Source organism: Ascidiella aspersa, chromosome 8, assembly GCF_963924565.1.
Source record: "Ascidiella aspersa chromosome 8, kaAscAspe10.2, whole genome shotgun sequence".
NCBI classification, from domain to species: Eukaryota; Metazoa; Chordata; class Ascidiacea; order Phlebobranchia; family Ascidiidae; genus Ascidiella; species Ascidiella aspersa.
In genome coordinates, this window is record NC_139454.1 from 17,859,587 (window position 1) to 17,879,236 (window position 19,650).

Below are 19,650 nucleotides of genomic sequence, written 5' to 3' on the forward strand. Positions count from 1 at the left end.
GTAATAGTTAAGTTGGTTTGCACTGAGTGTATAAGTTAGACTTACCACATGTCTTATTTTGGGAGGATTCGTCCCCCTTTCTTAAGAAAACTGAATGGTCTTCCGAGGACGATCAAAAATGTCCAAATGTCTTCTTTTTTCGCATTTCGAGTTAGTTGCTAATACTTTTAGCAAGAATTTCAGGCGAGGCGTTGCATTTATTTCCAAAAAGCCATGAAAGATGCTGAATTGCTGGTTTAAAAAAGTTTTCTAGGGGGGCTCCAAGCAATTCGTAGGGGGGGGGGGGGGTTGCTATGATTATAATGGTATCGTTTTCGTTTTGGTTGTACACCACTCCTGCAGCGCTGTACAAACTCTGTTTTTGCCAACTTTAACATTAAAACTGCCCCAAAAAACTTGACAAAGTCTCTTTGAGTGCCATTGTATGTTTTCATATCATCAAAGGTATAACGGCCCTATTAATTCCAATTTTTTTTTTTTTTTTTTTTTTTTTAAACTTATAGATAAACGATAAAAGTCATCCCCGTTCGATCAATTTTTTTATCCATATTTCATATAATTGGATAACAGGCTAGCAACAGGGGGACGAAATGTTTTGCGAAAAGCCTCCTGATTTTATTGTTTAGCGCCAATTCAACCAATTAAATCCATTTTTTTCGCGCTTCGCGCGACCAACAACAAACTTCTCTATTTCCAAGTTGTCGCAGTGATATTGAATTAAAAAATTCCGAATTGCTTTTCGTAGGGGTGCAAGTCAGTTTTATCATACCATGAGACAAGGGTGAATGAAATCTGAAGATAGATGCTAGGGGTGAACGAAACTAAAAAAGTTTAAGAAGCACTGCCTTAATCATTACTGGTTTACGACACTATTGCAAGCAGGAAGAATAGCTAGTATTTGTTCGACCTTCTGCATTCTACGTTATACGGCCCGGCACAAACGTGCTTAGCGTTTTTTTTCTGTTTAACATAGCCTTATAGATGGATATCTCGTATAATAAATGCCAATTTTGTCCGCCGGCATGTAAAGAGACAGATAGAGCAACATCGCTCACGCTGCTCCATCTTACGGAAAACGCTGGTCGATAGGGTTAAATACATAAAAAATATTGTGCTCCCAGACAATAAAAAAATTAGTCTCTTCTATGAGAGAAAGTAGGATCAATGATCGCGCATCTCAAGCGAGCGTCATTGCAAATGCCTTCTTTCAATTACCCTATAGAACTTTTTGCACGAAGAAAGGTTCCAATCTGGCAAACGAACTCAGATTCACACGCAATATGAGGTTTATTTCAGGTTCTCACAGGTAAAGTGTTAAGATTTAAAGCACGCCGAGATACAAAGCGCGGAACTCGTATAGTTCTTCGGTAACAAGTAAATACAGTAACTTAACATGCAAAGCTCAAAAAGCAAGGTAAACGCGCATTTCTAAGGTAGAACGATAACAACAGTGAAGGTTAGAAAGTATTAACGAGTTGTGTTAACTTAATCTCTTCAGTTTCCGTCTTCAGTTGTAGCCCGCGAGTGTATGTTTCTTTGTCCTGTGTTTGGGCCTGGACCTTCGTGCCCATCCAATATCGAGTCTGCGTGCGCGAATATAGTTTTTAGGTAAAACCTGTAGCTGATTTACTCAAATCATTTGTTACAGTCCATTGGTAGAAGTTTTTTTTTTTCATTTAAGGTCAGTGTTCCCCAAGAAAATTGTATACTGCCCATATATTCCTTGAAGTGCGCAAGAATATTTTTGTGGTGCGCCAGAATATTTCGAGGCTGCGTTGGCAGGGGCTCGCGGCAGATCAATGTTTTTTGTATTGTGGCGAGGAGTGAAACTTAAACTTTTTTTTAAAGATAACGTGACGACATGAAACAAGGATATGGAAAACAATGCGATCGCGCGAAAAAAAAATCCGAATATTTGGGTTAAATTGACAAAATGTTTAATTTTACAAACATAATGCGTGATGCTTTTTCGCGCACAATCAAAAATCACAAACTATCCGCTCATTTGCATTTATCAAGATGATTTTGTCAATTTGTGAAGGCGCCATTATTGACCCCACAGCTGTATCTGCACCTAAATCGTGTAAAAGCTGAAATTATGTTAATAAATTTACGCCCTTAAAATAAATTTCGGTTTCATGATCCGGAATTATTGTCAAACACTCCACTGCTATGTTCGGTCTCTCGATTTTCCTGAGTAGACATTTAATTCTACGTAAAATAAAAAACATACACAGCATGGATGATGAAAACGGATTAGACAAAGTAATTTATTACGTCACAATCGTCAATGCGAATTTGAGTTATTGCTTTTAGCTACAAACATCAATGAAAAAATAGCCAATGCGAAATGCTTAAACTTTGTGGCAAAAAAGTGAAGATTTCTGGTTTACGTTTGAGAATGATTTAAGTGCGCAAAAGCAAATTTTACTGCGCAATTTGTCTGGTGTGGCTGCGCAATTGCGCAGTTGCGCACCTTAGAGGGAACACTGTTTAAGGTAGTTGTGACTTAAAATCGTATATTTGTTAACGATAATCATTATAAGAGCTTGAGAAGTGAACGGCTTCGAACAAAAATCAGTCAGTAAGGTCTAAAAATTTTAATGCAAATAGGCATTTCGCTATATAAATAAATGGCATTATCAGTTTATCTTATTCAAATAGAATCATTTATACGGCGAAAACGCATATTTACATTAAAAGTTTGAGCCCTTGCTGATGATTTTTGTTCGAAGCGGTGCGCTTCTCAAGCTATAATACAATTTTAGAACTTTTATCGTCGGAATTATGTTCTGTTTGGAGGGCAAGATTCTGTTGTGGAAACACATACTAAGCTGATAATCATTATGTTAGATAATTTTGTGTCAACACGAAGTCCAACTCGTTTTAAAATTATATGATGAAAGTCGAATCAAATATTTTTTTTACAGAGAATTCGGGCACATCTGCAGCCCATCATCTTACGGTGCTGTTTAACGTTCGATTTTACCACAATATTCAAATTCTACCCAAACCTCAATCAAATATTAAAGTAGTGGTTCGTAGAGCCAAAATCGCTACAAAATAACTATTCGATTAAGGTTTGTAAGTCTCAACGACAAAGTTTTACTACCGTCATCTCTGTTGTCGAGCACTTCTTCGCTTTCGACGTTTCTCGGCATGAGGCTGTCGGGAGAGAACTGCTCAAGAGGTTCGCCAATGATGCCGATCCTGGGAAAAAAGGTTAACGCGTAACTTGTTGCTTCGTATGCTGTTAAACCAGGGGTTCTTAAACTTTTTTCACCACGGACCCCTAAATTTTTTTTGGAGCTCGCGCGGACCACGCTAGGCCAAAAAATTAAAAAAATGACGTCATCAATTTACGTCTCAATACAAATAGACTTAAATCTGCTGATTTCGGTTCAAAAATGTGAAAGTGAAATGGAGTCTTATTACAGTCAGTGTAAAACTGTCCTATTTTTAATTAAATTGTTCTCTTTGATAAATTGATTTAATTCTAAAATATACACTAATATTTCAATTGGGCGTTGATGGACCCCCTAAAACTAGTTCACGGACCCTCAAGGGGTCCATGGACCCAGTTTAAGAACCCCTGGGTTAAACTGAAGAATCCTTTGACTCAAACGCCAGAAAATATAATATGCCAAAAATACACTGCTGTTATTGCCGGAGTAAGAAAGGTTGCATGAGGTTAAAACCCCCTTTGGAGTTAAAGCAATACATCTATATGCATCAAAAGAAGACAGGCGAAAAAAATGACCCACCAAAGCGTGCTATTATCGGAGCTATAGATTTAGTACCAAACAAACCATACGTGACCCGTCCGAATACTACGTTTTACGTAATTTGTAGTCCAGTACTGCACTAAACTCATGACCACATTTGTGGAGTCGCCTCTTGAACAATACTGCTATTTTCACCTATATGTTTTTTAAATGGGAAACAAGTTAATTAAACCATGCTTTTGGGTAGCATCAAGCTGCTTGAAGAGTTGAAAAGAGTTTAAAAATAACCTGCGTTTACTTAACAGAGGGGCGATTATTTTTTGACTTGTCAGAATTTTGTCAAAAAAAAAAAAGGTTTTGAATTATATTTTACGCCATTTTAACTGTATTATATCTTAACTAGATCAATATACTGTATACTCGAGTTTGTAGACGAAGACGACGCCAAGACACTAATGCAGTACTTTAAACAACAATGTGTTGTTTAAATCAATGTATTTCTTATAGGTCAAAATTTTGTCACAAACATATATATTTAAAAGTCAAAATTTCAATTTTTTAGGTCAAAATTTTTCAATTTTGTAGGACGCAAAATAATCGCCTTACTTATCAGTAACTATCAATGTATTGTGGCATAATCCTGGCAACAAGTGTGCTCTTACTTTTCGGACGGGTCGATGATTATGGAGAACATGGGAGGAGAGTCCTCGTGGTCATCCATGTCCTCCTCCTCTTCTTCAACGTGCTTATCCTGCAGGAGTTTGGTGCTCGAATGATGCGGCTTGAAGAGGTAGCTCGACTCTTCCGGTGGAAGAGGGAGAAGCGAGATGAGAGCGGACGAACGTTGGCTGGAGACGAAAGATCGAGAGGTTTACCTCGGGTATAGAAATACAATTACAAGAGAAGGCGGAATAATAGCGCAGTGTATCGATGCCGATTAATTGCACAGCTTTAATTACAAACAAGTAATTTAGCTTGGCCATTGAAAGAAGTCTTAGATAACGGGTTCTTAAACTTTTTTAGCACATACCCCTATTTAATTGCTTTGGGTGGACCACGGTAGGCAAGAAAATTTCAAAATGACGTCATAAATTGACGTCACAATCAAATAGACTTCAGAAATATGCTGATTTTTTTCATAAATCTATGTTACAACCAGGGCTGGGGAGCCGGAGCCGGAGCTGGAGCCAGGAGCCCGGAGCTAAGCATTTTCTATGGAGCCAGAGCCGGAGCCGGAGCCATTGTTATTATTTTTGTGGAGCTGGAGCCGGAGCCGGAGCCATTTTTATTATTTTTGTGGAGCTGGAGCCGGAGCCGGAGCCATTTTTATTATTTTTGTGGAGCTGGAGCTGGAGCCGGAGCCCTTTTTATTATTTTTGTGGAGCTGGGGCCATAGTTTGTGGTGCTAAAGCTAAGAAATTATATTTTGTTCCATCTCCAACGTTAGTTAGCCAAAAGCTTTTTTGAAAACTTTTTAAAACTTGCCATTGAATAAGTGACTGGTGGCACCGGAGCTGGAGCCGGAGCCGGAGTCATTGGGTGTGTGTTTGATGGCTCCGGAGCTGGAGCCGGAGCCAAAGGATTTGAGTTTTACTACTCCGGAGCTGGAGCCGGAGCCAAAGGATTGAGTTTAACAACTCCGGAGCTGGAGCCGGAGCCATTTAATAATTGCCTGGTGGCTCCGGAGCTGGAGCCGGAGCTAATGCTATTTTACGGTGGCTCCCCAGCCCTGGTTACAACACAAATAGACTTTCAGAAAAACGCTGATGATTTAGGTAAAATGGAGTCTAAATACATTAGGTGCGAAAACGTTTTCTTTTTAACCAAATTATTTTTAATTTTTTTGATTACTTCTTAAATATACACTAATGTTTCAATTTGGCCTTCATGGACGCCCTAAAATTAGTTCACGGACCTCCAAGGGGTCCATGGACCCCAGTTTAAGAACCCCTGTCTTAGATTAATAAAAAATATAAAGTCATTATTACCAGATGTATTGTTTGTTAATTGCTTCGATTCACTATACGTTTAATAGAAAATTATTTCATAAAAGAGTCAAAGCTCGACATATAGATAAAGTTAAAGATAAATTTTTCCAACAAAACTTCCATAGAAATCAAGAGCGATAGGATGTTTTGGCCAAATTAAAACTGTTTTCTTTGTAGCCGTAACAAACCTAAACATAAACCGTTTTAATTCACATAGGACCAAACGCTATAAAAACATTTTCTTTGATTTATTATTACCATTCCTTTGAAATGAAAAGTATATTAATGAAACTCGTAAAATCGTAAATAACGGTTAATGCATACAAATTTAACCACTGTGTTACGTTTCAGTTAACAACAATTATTATCAACAGGAATACTAACTAAATAGCTTTCATCATTGCTGGACGCTTTCCGTATTTTCGTTTGTACTCGGCTGGCGAAAGCTTCTTTACTTCGGGAAGTTTGACAGCTAACAAAGCTTCCACCCTTTCGCCAATCGGCTTTGTTGATTTTCCCACTTAAACAATAAATAAGCAACAAAAAACGTTGGGTTATTTTGCAGCAAATAATTTAAACTTACGACTTCGTTAGCTTCTTGGCTGCAGACATTTAAAAAAACGATACGCATCTATTGCGTTCCGGTTTTTATTTGCATATCCTTATACCTTTATTTGCATATTCTTATCCCTGTGTTTATTTTTCAATAAAAAATCAGTCGTACAAGTGGGTGGGAAGTGGACATTAATGTCCCAAGGATATAATACGTGTGAGTGGTAAAAGCAGAGGAAAAACGAACCAGGTCTGTAGATTTTTTTGTTCGCTTCTTCCAGTTCTTCAGGGGTCGGTTGCGGGCGCAAGGCAGGGTTGTAAAACGGCGACCTCAGCATGTTACCGATCTCCAGCTTGATCTTGTTCATTTCCTGGCGCCGAAAGGTCACCGAAACGGAGTGAAAGCAAAAGTCGTAGAGGTCCTCGAACATTTTCTTGTCGCTGAAACACACTTTAAACCTGAATCTAGCTGATAACTGAAGTAAAAGAACCTTGTTCTATTGAAAATCATCGTTTCTAGGTTATTCTGATGGATATAATTGCAGATTTTTAAGTAAAATATAAGTGGTATTTTGATTGTATGTAATATCATACAGTTTTTAGCCTGTTGACATTAACGTAACAAAAGTTACATTATGATCAAGGGCGGATATAAAACTTTAAAAAGCTTTTAGAGGTAGTGTATGGATTTTTAAAGATGACGTCACTTTACGTCAGAAAATTTGCAAGTGAAACACAATCGCAATATATTAGACAATATGGTGCCATGTGTTGGCGTTTTTTTACCTTCGCTTATTTAAATTTACAACTGCGTTTTCAAATTAAAATTTAGAATTTAGAAGCGACGAGTCCCCTTAAGCACATAATCATAATTTGTACATAATCGATATAATCGCATTTATCAAAATATTTTGTGCAAATAGTTGTGAAAGCCATTGGCCTCACAGCTTTATACAGGAACGCACGTTAGCGCGAACGTAAAAATCATACAAAGCTATCAAAACATAAAACACAAATACATTTTGAAAGCGTGTGAAATGTTATTTATAACAGTAGGCAAGGGATAAAGAATAAGTTTACCTACATTTGATACATAGATATTCATAAATTGATTAAAGTAGGGAAATATAAGGAAACAATATTATACTTCGCAAAATTGCTACTAATTGTTTAAAAATAGTTAATAGATAAGCTGTTATGTGTAACAGAGAAAACTAGATCACTTAACAACTTGTTTACAGCAAAATAAGTAATATGTATGCACTCGTTTAAATGTTGGAGTAATTATACTTCTGTGAAATGGTAAATATGCCTTGTTTTTTAAATTGATGCTTTTAAGGAAACAAAACAGTTCAGACTGATATAAAAGTTTGAGAACTTTTCTACAAAACGTCAAAATCAATCTGCCCAAACAAACCGATGTGTTGAAGAGACTCTTTGCTTTCCACAAGCCATGTGATGTTGCTTTTCAAGACCCAAACCAAGAAGTAGTATGCAGTATGTTTGTCCAAGTTGCTTCTTGGCAGCACTTAGTTTTTTTCTGGTTATTGCAAGTGCTTCCACTTCAGCTCTGAAGAATTAGAAATACCTGTGTTTATTACGCTACCATTAATCATTCATTTTTTTACAAAAACAATGTTCAACTGTTGATAGCCTTTTTTCTGTCAGTGTATTCTTATAATATTATGGAATAAATAGCAATAATAAAAACTAAAATCACCCATTAATAATGTGTTTTACCGGCTTGGTTGTAAATAACTTGTTTTGTTAGGCCTTTCTTTTTGTTCAAGTTCTTCAAAAAACCATTTAAAATAGCGAAGTAGCATCACCAGGAAGTTGTTAAACTGCTGAGTAGAATACAGCTCTCTACGAATCATATAAAGTTTAATTGTAATAATTATTATATACATCTTGTAATAATAACAATGATAAATTAAAAGAAAACGAGAAACACTAATTTTTTTCTTACACAAATGAGGTTGACACTTTACTGCTTTCTTGCTTCATTAAATTAAGAGCCACTTCTTTTACACAGCTAAGGCTAACAAGAGCATTTTCCGAGTGCCTCAGTATTCCAAAGCGTGGTGAATGCTTTTGGCTAGGTTTAGATGATTGGAAAGCGATATTGCTGGGTGGATTATATCCATGGCTTTGTCTTCCAGGTCCAGTCCTGCCCAACATATCAATATTATAGTTAGGAATGTCCAGTACCTGACATTTTATACAGAGACACAATATTTTGGATAATAAGTATTAAGAACGAACGATTCTGAACTCATCACAACTATGCTCAAAAAGGCCATGAGAATAAAAAGCTTAAAGGCACGTTTTTTGACAATTTTAGACCTAAATTTATTTTAGTGTTAAGAAATTCAGTTAGGTCAAGTTGTTAACCATACTATTTTTAATGCTTTTAAATTTTAGAAAAAAATTGCTGCATTTAACTATAAATCAAAGCTAAAATTCTCATATAAATTTGGTATTGGAATGGCACCTTCGGGTTATCACTAACACTTGGCATCTGATAATCAGAATCCCTAATTATGTCTTAAAGTTTGTACACTAACCTAGTGAACACTGAAAAATATTATAGATACGACAAAGTAAACTTATTGTTTAAATTTTTTAAATATAACTAAATAAAAAATTTAAAATAAGTGGACAAGCAAATCAAATAATAACAAACAAACAAGAACAGCACACTATAGATATGTCAATCAATCAGTCCATATGTGATTATAAAATAGCATTGTCCCACTATATTTTGTTGCAGGTCATCAAACAATTTGTTTAATATAGTTGACATGTTGCAAGGGTGTATCAAGGATTTTAGTTTGGGGTGATATATGTTGTAACAAGTTTAACCATATTTCAAGCAATTTTAAGAAACATCTTGTTTCTGAAAGAACTGGTGTGCAATTGAAAACTAAATCTATTTTATTCATAAGAAATGCTTTTGCTTAGTTCTACTTTAGTAGTTAACTACATGTCCCTTCGCTCTTTTTTCTAAGAGGATCTCAAGAAAAAATAACGGTAGAGGACACTGAAAAATACTGAAATATTATCCTTTTCACATTTTGCCTATGATTCTTACTTGTCGTTTAAGGAGAATTATATTTTTATGTGACTCTACGACATGGGACGTAAATTAAGTCCTATTCGCAAGCAAATAAAAAATTACTTTCATCACTAGCCAATAAAAATAAGATTGCAGTCAATACAAAAAAGATTCTGCGGGCTACCTTTGTTTAGCGGGCCTGTAGTTAGCTCACGCTTTAATAGAACATAAGCAATTTAACAGCATAATTTAGAGTTTTATCTGACACTACAAAAACCAAAAAAGTATATAAAACTAAAACATATCAAGACTGTAACTAGAACTCGTAACTTAAGTGATCAAGTAAATTATTTAGTTTAATATTGTAGCAGCTTTGGAAAATCGGGCCCAACCCAGTTCGGACAGTCTGGTCAGTGTGACCTCAACGTACACCTACCTGTGATTATTATTTAAACTGTCAGCATATTTCTGCTCATGCTTTTTCAATTCTCCAGAATTTCCTGTTCTGTGTGTTATGTTTAAAACGTAATGCCATAAAAACTAATTATCGACAGCTGGTATAAAATACAAAAGGCTTATTATTTGCATTAAACATTATTGACAGTATAGATTAGTGCTCCTCAACCAAAGCTTCTACTGCTGCATGCGACTCTTATTTTTTATCGATTATCTGAACTGAAAAATAAATCATTTTCTTCGGTGAAATATTTGATATTCAAATAACTTAAATTTAAACGTGTTCAGCCATGAAAAAGTCAGTCAGCTTAGGTTCTTTAATATGGTTCTTAATAGCAATTAATTTACTGCGGTTGTATGTAACTAAATTCATTACAGTTGCACAAATTTTAGCATTAACTGGAGTACAATATATTTATTATGTAACATCCAAACAAACTGATTTTCGATTTATTAAGTTATTTACGCTACTTAATTTAGTTCTATAGGCTATCTGTATATGCAGAATAATTATCAGTTGTTTTTCTTTTTTTTACAAATATTACCTTACAAACTCCAAAGCATTTTGCTGATCATTCCAATCGTAGTATCCCTTTCTAGAGGATACTGTCATCTAAAAACATATCAGATTGCAATATATATATTACAATTAAAAAAATACAAACTTACCATATTTGCAGATAATTTCCTTTACATTTCAATCCAGGCAATTACTTTGATTTTACACAGTATACACTTGTCTTAACTGGTTAAAAAGATAAACCCAGCGGTCTGTAATATTTAATAAATATTTCAATTATTAGACCTTTAAAACTCGAGAATTGCAATTTCTCTAAACTTTAAACTTGAGTCGTGACAATTTACAGCGTCAATAGTTACTATGCAGTCACGCCTTACAGCGCATACGCAATCATGCGAATAACTTTGTTACAATAGTTTGTTTTTACAAAATTAACGATTTTATTGTTAAAAACCAGTTCTAATTTGGATGTTTATTAGTTTTACCAAGTATTATATTTATTTTTGGATGTAAAATATCCCTTAAAAAAATAATTTACAAAAATAATTAAGTTTGATCACGTGACAACATCGTCTGTTTTGAATTTAATTGCTCAAGGTCATTTTAAATTAACAAAAATATTGTGTTGTGTAAATTAATCAAATTGCGCTAGTTTTAGGAATCTGTGGCCTATAATATTTATTTTGGTATATCATGCTGTACAATAAAATATTGAACAGAATCCCAATGGGCGCTGATTTAGTATCTAACCACAGCGTTGAAATAATTATTAAAGCAACGCACAGTATCTGGGTTAGGGTGCGGTTAGTGTTTGGGTGAGGGTGGGCCAAGTATTATTGTTTGATAATATTGCCTAAACTACCCTAGCGCTAACCAAAATATTGTGCGTTTTGGTAGAATTCTAGGCCAGCGTTCCCTAATGTTAGTTACGACTACGAGCGTTAAAATTACTGTTTTGTTTGTCGTGGTCCTTAACTGCAGTGCACTATACACCGTTGATTGGTCACTTATGGCTTAATAACATTGACATCGTTGGGTTATAGGACATCAGTTTGTGTAAAACTTAGGCAATATGATGTCATTTAGACAACATAATTATTCACCTTTAAAAGGTCCTGTTCACCAGCCTCCATCGACATTTAGTCGGGAAAGGGTAAGGTTTACAATTTAGCATATACACTCTTAATCTTTTCCTTACCAAATTTTGGTTTGCCCAAGTGTAAAACATTGTTTTTTTGTAGATAAGAGTATTATTTCCTTTTATGTATATACAACGTTAATTATAATACAATGTTTTACATGTGCGAACAACTATTCTATTTTGGTTTACAGACAAAAGATATTCTACAAGAGGAGTTAGAAAAAATTAGAAAATGGAATGTCACTACAGAAATGAATATGAAAAAATCAGTATGAGTGGTTATTATCCGCATCAATTAGTTACTGTATATTGACCTTTAAAGTTTGAAAGTCCATATATTATTTCTTCAATCTTCTTGATATATGAACTTAAGTTAGCAAATGTGAAAAAGAGATTACAGTTTGTAATATTCTATTTACTTGCTGTTTGGCTCAACATTATTCCAAATTTCCATGCATTTTAACAATATATCTATTATACTAGCACAATTTTAATTTGATTAAACATCTATCCTATGCAATATCTAAAGTTTCCAACCTGGCATTATATATTTTTTAAACAGGCTTCAAAGATTCAGAATCTTACAAAGACTGTGGAAGCTCAACGAAAGTCTTTAATAGATATCCAGATGGACTTTGAAAGCACAAGTGCTCAGTTGCACACTGAAATCATGAAAAGAAAAACATGCCAACAAAAGTATTTTTGTATTCTAAGTTATAAGTTAAACTGCTATTTAAAGTTATTTAATGGTATTAATGTAGTTTAAATATCACTAACACAGTCTTGATGCATTCAGGCGTCAAGTTAAACATAAAATCCTTTAACAGATGTTTTTTAGAATAAAAAATAAAATTATTTTGATTACTTCAATTAAAATTTTGTTAAAAAGAAAAACTTTACACACAAAAAAATTTGTTGCAATAAAGACTTATTAAGTGTGATATGATTGTTTTGCTTCTCTTAGGATGAATTGTACACGTGAGATGTGTCACCTCTTAAAAACGCAAACTACCGAACTTGAGTCCACTTTATCATCTTGCCAAAATTTCCAGGGTGTTGTAGAAGAACAGCACCATGAACTAAGGGGCAAGCTTGAAGTATGTTAATCGTTTTATATAAAAAAATATAGGTCATCTGTAAAATTTTACTTTATTTATTTCTGTACTAAATCTTTTGTGAAAGTTTTGCAAAGGTTATCAAACATTTCATGATTATAATTAGGGTGTCCTTTTATATTTATACACCAGCATTCCATTGTAAATTTGTATTTTTTCTGTCTGTATAGTACCGGCCAATTTTTTTTTTATGACAGAAAAACTTTACAAAAAAATCAAACCAAAAAGCCTTTACAAAGTATTTCCTTTTATTGAACATAAAGTATTGTCAATTGGTATTTTTTGACCCACTAAGAAATGCAAATTAGGTGAAGTCAAGTGTAACTCAGTTTTTTTTTCAGCTCCTGCTGTTGATTATTGATATTGCTCTGTGTCTTGAATTTGATTTTTAGGAAATTCTAGGTATTTGTAATTAGATTAAGTTCTGTGAATTACCAGGACACTCTAAAACCTTGTTATTATGCTCATTGAGAAAGTTTTAACAATCTTTGACTTATAAAATGGGCTGGGGCACCATCAATGCATGAAAGATTACACTGATGTATCATCCGGAATGTAAGAAAATGTTCTTATAGAACAGAGATATTATTTTTTTTTAATGTTGCATTTTTTATATAAAAAGTACAAACCTGCCTGACCCATATGTCCACTAAAACCTTGCAACATTACTCTGCCATTTTTTATTGTTTAGATCGTAAATTTTGTCCTTTCAGTTTTAGTCATACAGTGATGACGGAGTTGGACAGTGCATCTTTAAAGTACCCATCACCTATGGATACCTTATTATGACAAAAACAGAACCTTGCATAATGTTTTGCAACCACAAAATTGAAAACCTTTGCTCTAGAATCTAGATTACTGTATAGCAGGGGTGTTCAAATGATTTCTGCCATGATCCATCACAGCCAAACATGACAACATGATGATCCACCGAATATAAATAGTAAACATTTTGGACACGCTTTAATTTTTATGGTGCTTTATTTATGTAAAGGTACCCTACAACATATTGATAACTTTGTAAAAGTCAAAAGTGAAGTGTGCTACAGCACCAAGATTGTTTCAGTGAGAAAAATGATGAGTTGGTTAAGACCAGGGGCCGGCAACCTTTTTCTAGTCGCGGGCCAACACCAAACTCAGAAAGGTCTTTGTGGGCCGCACAAAATGATTACTGAGAATTGTGTTATTAAAATGTTAGAACAACTTTTAATCAGGCAGACCTCAAATCTTTTTTTTTCACTTGAAACAGATAATTACATTTAAGGAGGCAGTAAATTGTTGGCGCAAAGCGAGAGAAAAGGCGTTGTTTGGTATAAAATTTGAGCCCAAACTTCATCATCCATACTACTAATGAAAAGTGTAATAAAACTTATTCGAAGGAACGCGATAACTTGAATAGCTAATCTTTGTTTAGTGTTTGTTAACCTTGAAGTCAGGTGCACGTGGCGAGCGAAGTGAGGGCGAATTTTTTTAGGTATACCGGCATTTTCTTGCAAGTTTTTATTATATTGCCGAAAATACACAATGTTAAAAAATATATGTCCAATATTTTTTAATGCGTTTTCCATTAACGGTAATGAAGCGCTGATCTAGTTCAAAAGACCGCATCAAAACGTAAACAAGCCAGATGTAGAAAGATGATTCGCGCGAAGCGGGGAAATTTTTCAAACTTGCGTAGTTAAAATAGTCAAAGAGAATTTGAAATGGACTCGTATCTAGTTTGTCAAAGAGACGGCGGCGAATGAATTACATTAGCAGGACGCATCCGGCCGGGGAGCTGTAGGTTGCCGATCCATGTTTTAAACTTTAGATCGCTGACTGATATCATCAAATGCTCACATAGATTAGTATTTGGGAGTCTCGTTTTATGCTTGATTTTTTTACAAAATTCATCAACACTGACAATTGGACATGAAAAACACTGTAGAAAGTTTATTTTTTCAAGACTATATTAGAAGATCCGCACAAAACGCTGAAAAGATCCGGAACCGGATCGCGATCCGCCATTTGAACACGACCGCTGTATAGGGTTTAGATTACTGTATGGTTTTTGTACAAGTAATCATTCATTTTCAATGTTGAACATCAGTGATGTTACATCAGTGATGTTACATCACTGTATTATATATATATATATATATGTATATATATATATATATATATCTTTTTTAATGAAGTTATTTTTACTTGTTTTAGATTTTGACTTCTAAAGTCCCTCAACTGCAAGATGAAAATCAAAATTTTATTGAGAAAACTTCCAAGGAAGGTTAGAATTTATTTATTAGACTTGTTTTGTAATTGTATAATATATATAGTATATAATCATAAATATTGTAATACTGTAATACACTTTTTAATTCATGAAGTTTTTTAAATGTCACAGTGTCAGAAATTAGAGAAAATTCAAGTCAGAAAATGAAGGAAAAAGATGGTCAAGTGGCCAAACTTGAGATGGATGTAAGTGGTTTATACTTCTGTTTGTATTGTAGCTAGTTGATCCTGGGTCTCGAAACTTTGTAAAAGTTGTCATAGTATATATTAGTAAAAAGTTTTCTTGTATTATCCTAAACACTAAACACATGTTGTTAACAAAAAAATAACTTATTCTAATTAACTTCTAATGCTAAAAAATACAACTTACATGTTAAAGCACTATAAGTTTGTGTTTTATTTTTAAATTCTCTATAAAATTATTAGAAAATTTGGGGCATGCTTAATCAACAGTCAACTTTAAGAGATTTATAGGCTCAATAATTTTAAAATCCAAAGGGGTCTAATTGATTTTGTTTAAATATACCTATAATTACTAGATGTAAGAATATTGTCACTTATACACCCAGCCGCACAATGTAAGTGCACTAATGTTGTCTTGTACTTGAATTAGAAAACCCAGCTACTGGAAAATCTAGAAGCGAAGGAGTCCATACTGAGAGAGGTGAGGGAAGAGTCACAGTCTGCACAGCAGAGCTTGAAAAGCGAGTTACAATCGGTGACAGAGGAATGTCAGAGAGTGTCTGAAGCTGTTCGGCAACTTAAGGCAAAATGTGGCAAACTGTCTGAAGAAGAGCAAATTTTGAGGGTAATTGCATTTAGTAATCAAAGATTGGTCTAAATCAGCGCACATACCTTGTGTGCATAAAATTGTTTTGTATGGTAGGAAAAATTACAGAATAGCCATGATGAACTGCAGAGAAACATGGCTGAATATGAAAGTGAAAGACAACTAAAAGCTACCAGTATAGTAGATTTGAAGAAGCAGTGTATTACATCAGAGGCTGCAATTGACACACTTAGTTCAGAGTTGGTGCAGTTAAGATTAGAGAAAAAGATTTCTTTGGAAAGGTACAACTTTTTTTAATCTGTTTGATTTATCTGCACAATGTAATGATGTTTTATAAACTGTTCAGTCCTTATTTACTAATTTTTAAATATTTTGTATTTATCAATAAAAATGAGGTGATTTGACAGGGTTGAAAGCCTAGAAGCTTCTTTGAGAAAGCACAATGCCGAGGAAAGAAAAGATAAATTTGTGCATTTTAACTTACTCATTAAATTTATTGCAACAGTGGTGAGTTTTATTGGTACTTGGTAGTTGGTTTTCTATACATATTGGAATATTGTTTTTATCTTATGCTGACAATAAAAATATTTTAATTCATTCCTGCTCTAAAGGTTACTGTGTTGTAGTTGTAAACTTGCAGTAAGAATGTATTTTTACATATATATATTTTTATTATTATGACTTTCGTAACTATTAACAAGTAAAATTAGTTTTAGAATTCAACAGTTAGGATGATAGATATCAATGCCCAAGCAATATATAATAATCATTAAGAGTCCTGACAAAAATCAGCAGGATGCAGTTCTTTTGTTTGTATGCTTAACTCACTCTAAACCAGCGGTTCCCAAACTTTTCTAAAAATTTTGCCTGGCCGACCCGTTGCAATTATTCTGATATTTCGCAGCCCTATAAAAATTCCAGGGTCAATTGACCCATGTTTCTTGTAGTACATTAGTGCAGTCACGATTCTTTCTAAATCTAATGTAACAACTTTTTGACTAATACGAACGATTCGCTGATAGCAGGTAATACAGTATAATACAGGGGTGGGCAATTATTTTTAACCGCGGGCCGCATGAGAACCTCAAAATGATGTGGCGGGCCGGATCAAAAATAGAAACTCAAATACACGCAATATGACGTCATACTCTGTCGGTATAAAAGAAATAAGCTAACAAACTTGTTATTACGTTTGGAGTTGTGCAAAAATGTGCAATTTTAGTCAAATTTAAAGGAGGCCACATGACAAAAAAATTGCGACTATATTCATTTTAAAATGCAAACTTTAATTTAGATTTAGCAGGTGCATGGAGAACAGGTAAAACGCATTGAGCACAGATAAACATATCTATTGCTTTATATATTGACGTTTATCAAGTTGGTTGACCCAAAAATTAAGATTAACATACGTAAAAATTTCGCACAAAATATATTTTTTTGTTTTTTTGAGGCTTTATGTTACCAATGTGTCACCTGCGGTAGAACGGCCATACTGCAAAGACGATATAAATCGGAAGAAACACACAAAATGGCATTAACTAAATTAGATTGACAAAATGTGAATAAGGAAATATTTAAGAGTTAAGAAAACGGTCTATATTTCATTCATATCTTAAAGATGAAATCCTGTTAACTTAAGCGCATAAATATATAAATATTAGGCTAAGTTTGTTAAACTTTCGTTAGGGAGAGTATCACAGTGCAGAGGATGCTATTTGTCTGTAAAGATGCAAATATTCGCGTGGCACATAAGAGAAAGACGGAAGAGATAAAACTATTTCCGTTAAGGATTTGAAACGGGCTAAAAATCTAATTTGGCGGGGTCATGACTACATTCGTCCCTGAAAAAAGTGTTTTCGGTACAACCAAACATGTAGAAACTCACCCTTGTTTTTGCTTAGCCTATGTATTTCAAGGAAAATATGCCGCGGGCCAGATTAAACTGCTTGGCGGGCCGGATCCGGAAAACAATAATGATGACAGATAATGTTAAAAAAGATTCGTTCAAACCTAATGTTAAAATGCTTAAAGACTAATTCTCCTTGCGGACCCTCTGAAGCTGATGTCTGGACCCCATTTGGTCCGCGGACCCCAGTTGGGGAACCGCTGCTCTAAACAGTGCTATGGTTCACAACGTTTTTTGGCTGAAAAAAAAAAGTTATAAGCAGCCAAAGCTTTCTTTTTGTAAAATGGGGATCACTTTTCATAGGCTCTCAATAATTGGTGGCCCCCATAATCATATTTTAAAATACTTTAAGAGACTTTATAAGGGGGGTATTTATAGTCATAATAAAAATAAACACAAAAAAATTGGGTTTAACTGGCCAGTAATTAAAATAATTTATATTCCTGGCCCTCTGATGACTGCCTCATGGGGGGCCCTGTTGGTACACCCTGGGTTAAAGCATACTATATATTGCAATAAAAAAAATTGACAAAAATATTTTTGATGTGGCTCCAGGCAAAAATGTTTTTTGATGTGGTCCTCTAATAGGTGTAGGTTTACTGGTTTCCAATTGCCTAATATATTACAATATTATGTATATACTGTAGAGATCGACCGATATCACTTTTTTTGACCTAAACCGATACCCGATTTTCAACAATTTTGTTGGCCGATGCCGATGCCGATTTTTTTATATACTTGGGAAATGTTCAAACCTTGAATTAATTAAAAATGAAATCCAAATAACGTTTTAGATTATATACCTTTATTAATTATTAAACTGTTATTGCATATTAACTTGGCATGATGCTAAAACCCAAATTTTTTTGATCAAAAAATGGGTAAGTTATTTGTTGCACAGGAAAAATGATATCATAAGTACTAAAATATCGGTAAAAGTATCGGCCTACATTTACCGATACTGATATATCTGGAGAAGCCAAATATTGGCAGATATTATTAGTTAACCGATATATTGGCCTATCTTTAATATAGTGTTACTGTTGGCTCTGTCTTTTTGCTAAACATTTTTAAAAAGAATCTTGTTCACAGGATCAAGCTGCAAAGTGGAAAGATTCTCCACAAAACAAGTATTTATTAATTGATTTCATATTTAAAATAAATATTGTCCATTGTTTAAAATGTTTTTTTGCATAAAACAGACTTCTATAAATAACATTTTCTTGAAAAATACTTCACACACAAGTAAAATGCCAGACACTCACATACTGGACAAAAAAGCAGTTGTGATTAGAAACACTTGTCAATGCATAACTTTCACTAAAATGTACTGCAGTTCATAAAATTGGTTGAAAGATTGCATTTTTATTGTATACGTTTTATGATTTTTTTAAAACATGTTTCCGTAAGATTGAAGTGCCAAACGTTAGAAGATAGAATTCAGAATCTTCAAAGCAAAACTAAGCTTCTAATCACTCACTCAAAAGATCTACAAAACCAACTGGCTGCATCCGAAGATAAATTTGAAACTTTGCAACAAAAAGAAGTTGCAACTATGGCAACCATGACAACTGTTCAGTAAGCTTAGATACATTTTTTTATTTATTTCAGAGGAAATATTTTGATATTTCAATTTCGATAAAAATATTTAATATTATTAATCTTTATAAAAAAACAAAAACAATAGGTATCACCCATGGGAAAACTTGGCAAATTCGAATTGGATAGGAAAACCTGATCCATCCAAGATCTACCTATAAGTTTAGGAGAAAGATAAGGGTTTAAATTGGCCATAACTAAAATTGCAATAATACTTATAACTGACTGATATTTATTTGAAAAACTTTTCATGTGTTATTTTGGTCTAGCGGAGTGATTCTCAACCTATTAGATGTCTGTTGAAAATTAACCCTTTTTAAAAATAACAAATACTAAATAAAAATTGACAATACAACATAAAATTATGTTATCATTTTCAGGTGTAGGAATAATAAAATACAAACAATTTATTATTAAATTGTTATGGAACTTTCTTTGTTTTTGGAGATTTTAGGATATTAGGTTTCTAGTCTAGAATAACTAATCCAGATGTCTAATCCCGGTAGAAGATTGGGATTTTGCACTCACT

General features: G+C 33.9%; 1 protein-coding gene across 1 annotated transcript; it reads right to left on the reverse strand.

Annotated features, from left to right (window-relative positions):
* Positions 1–1,278: 1,278 nt before the first annotated feature.
* On the reverse strand, positions 1,279–10,621 carry LOC146136631 (protein phosphatase 1 regulatory subunit 36-like). Its single transcript, XM_083395784.1, has 10 exons — positions 10,449–10,621; positions 10,325–10,392; positions 8,235–8,435; positions 8,006–8,131; positions 7,683–7,835; positions 6,513–6,706; positions 6,098–6,233; positions 4,388–4,573; positions 3,113–3,210; positions 1,279–1,583 (listed from the first exon to the last, which is right to left on the reverse strand). The coding sequence occupies exons 1-10, from the start codon at positions 10,449–10,451 to the stop codon at positions 1,495–1,497; spliced, it is 1,254 nt and encodes a 417-aa protein (XP_083251910.1). The 5' UTR covers positions 10,452–10,621; the 3' UTR covers positions 1,279–1,494.
* Positions 10,622–19,650: the final 9,029 nt, after the last annotated feature.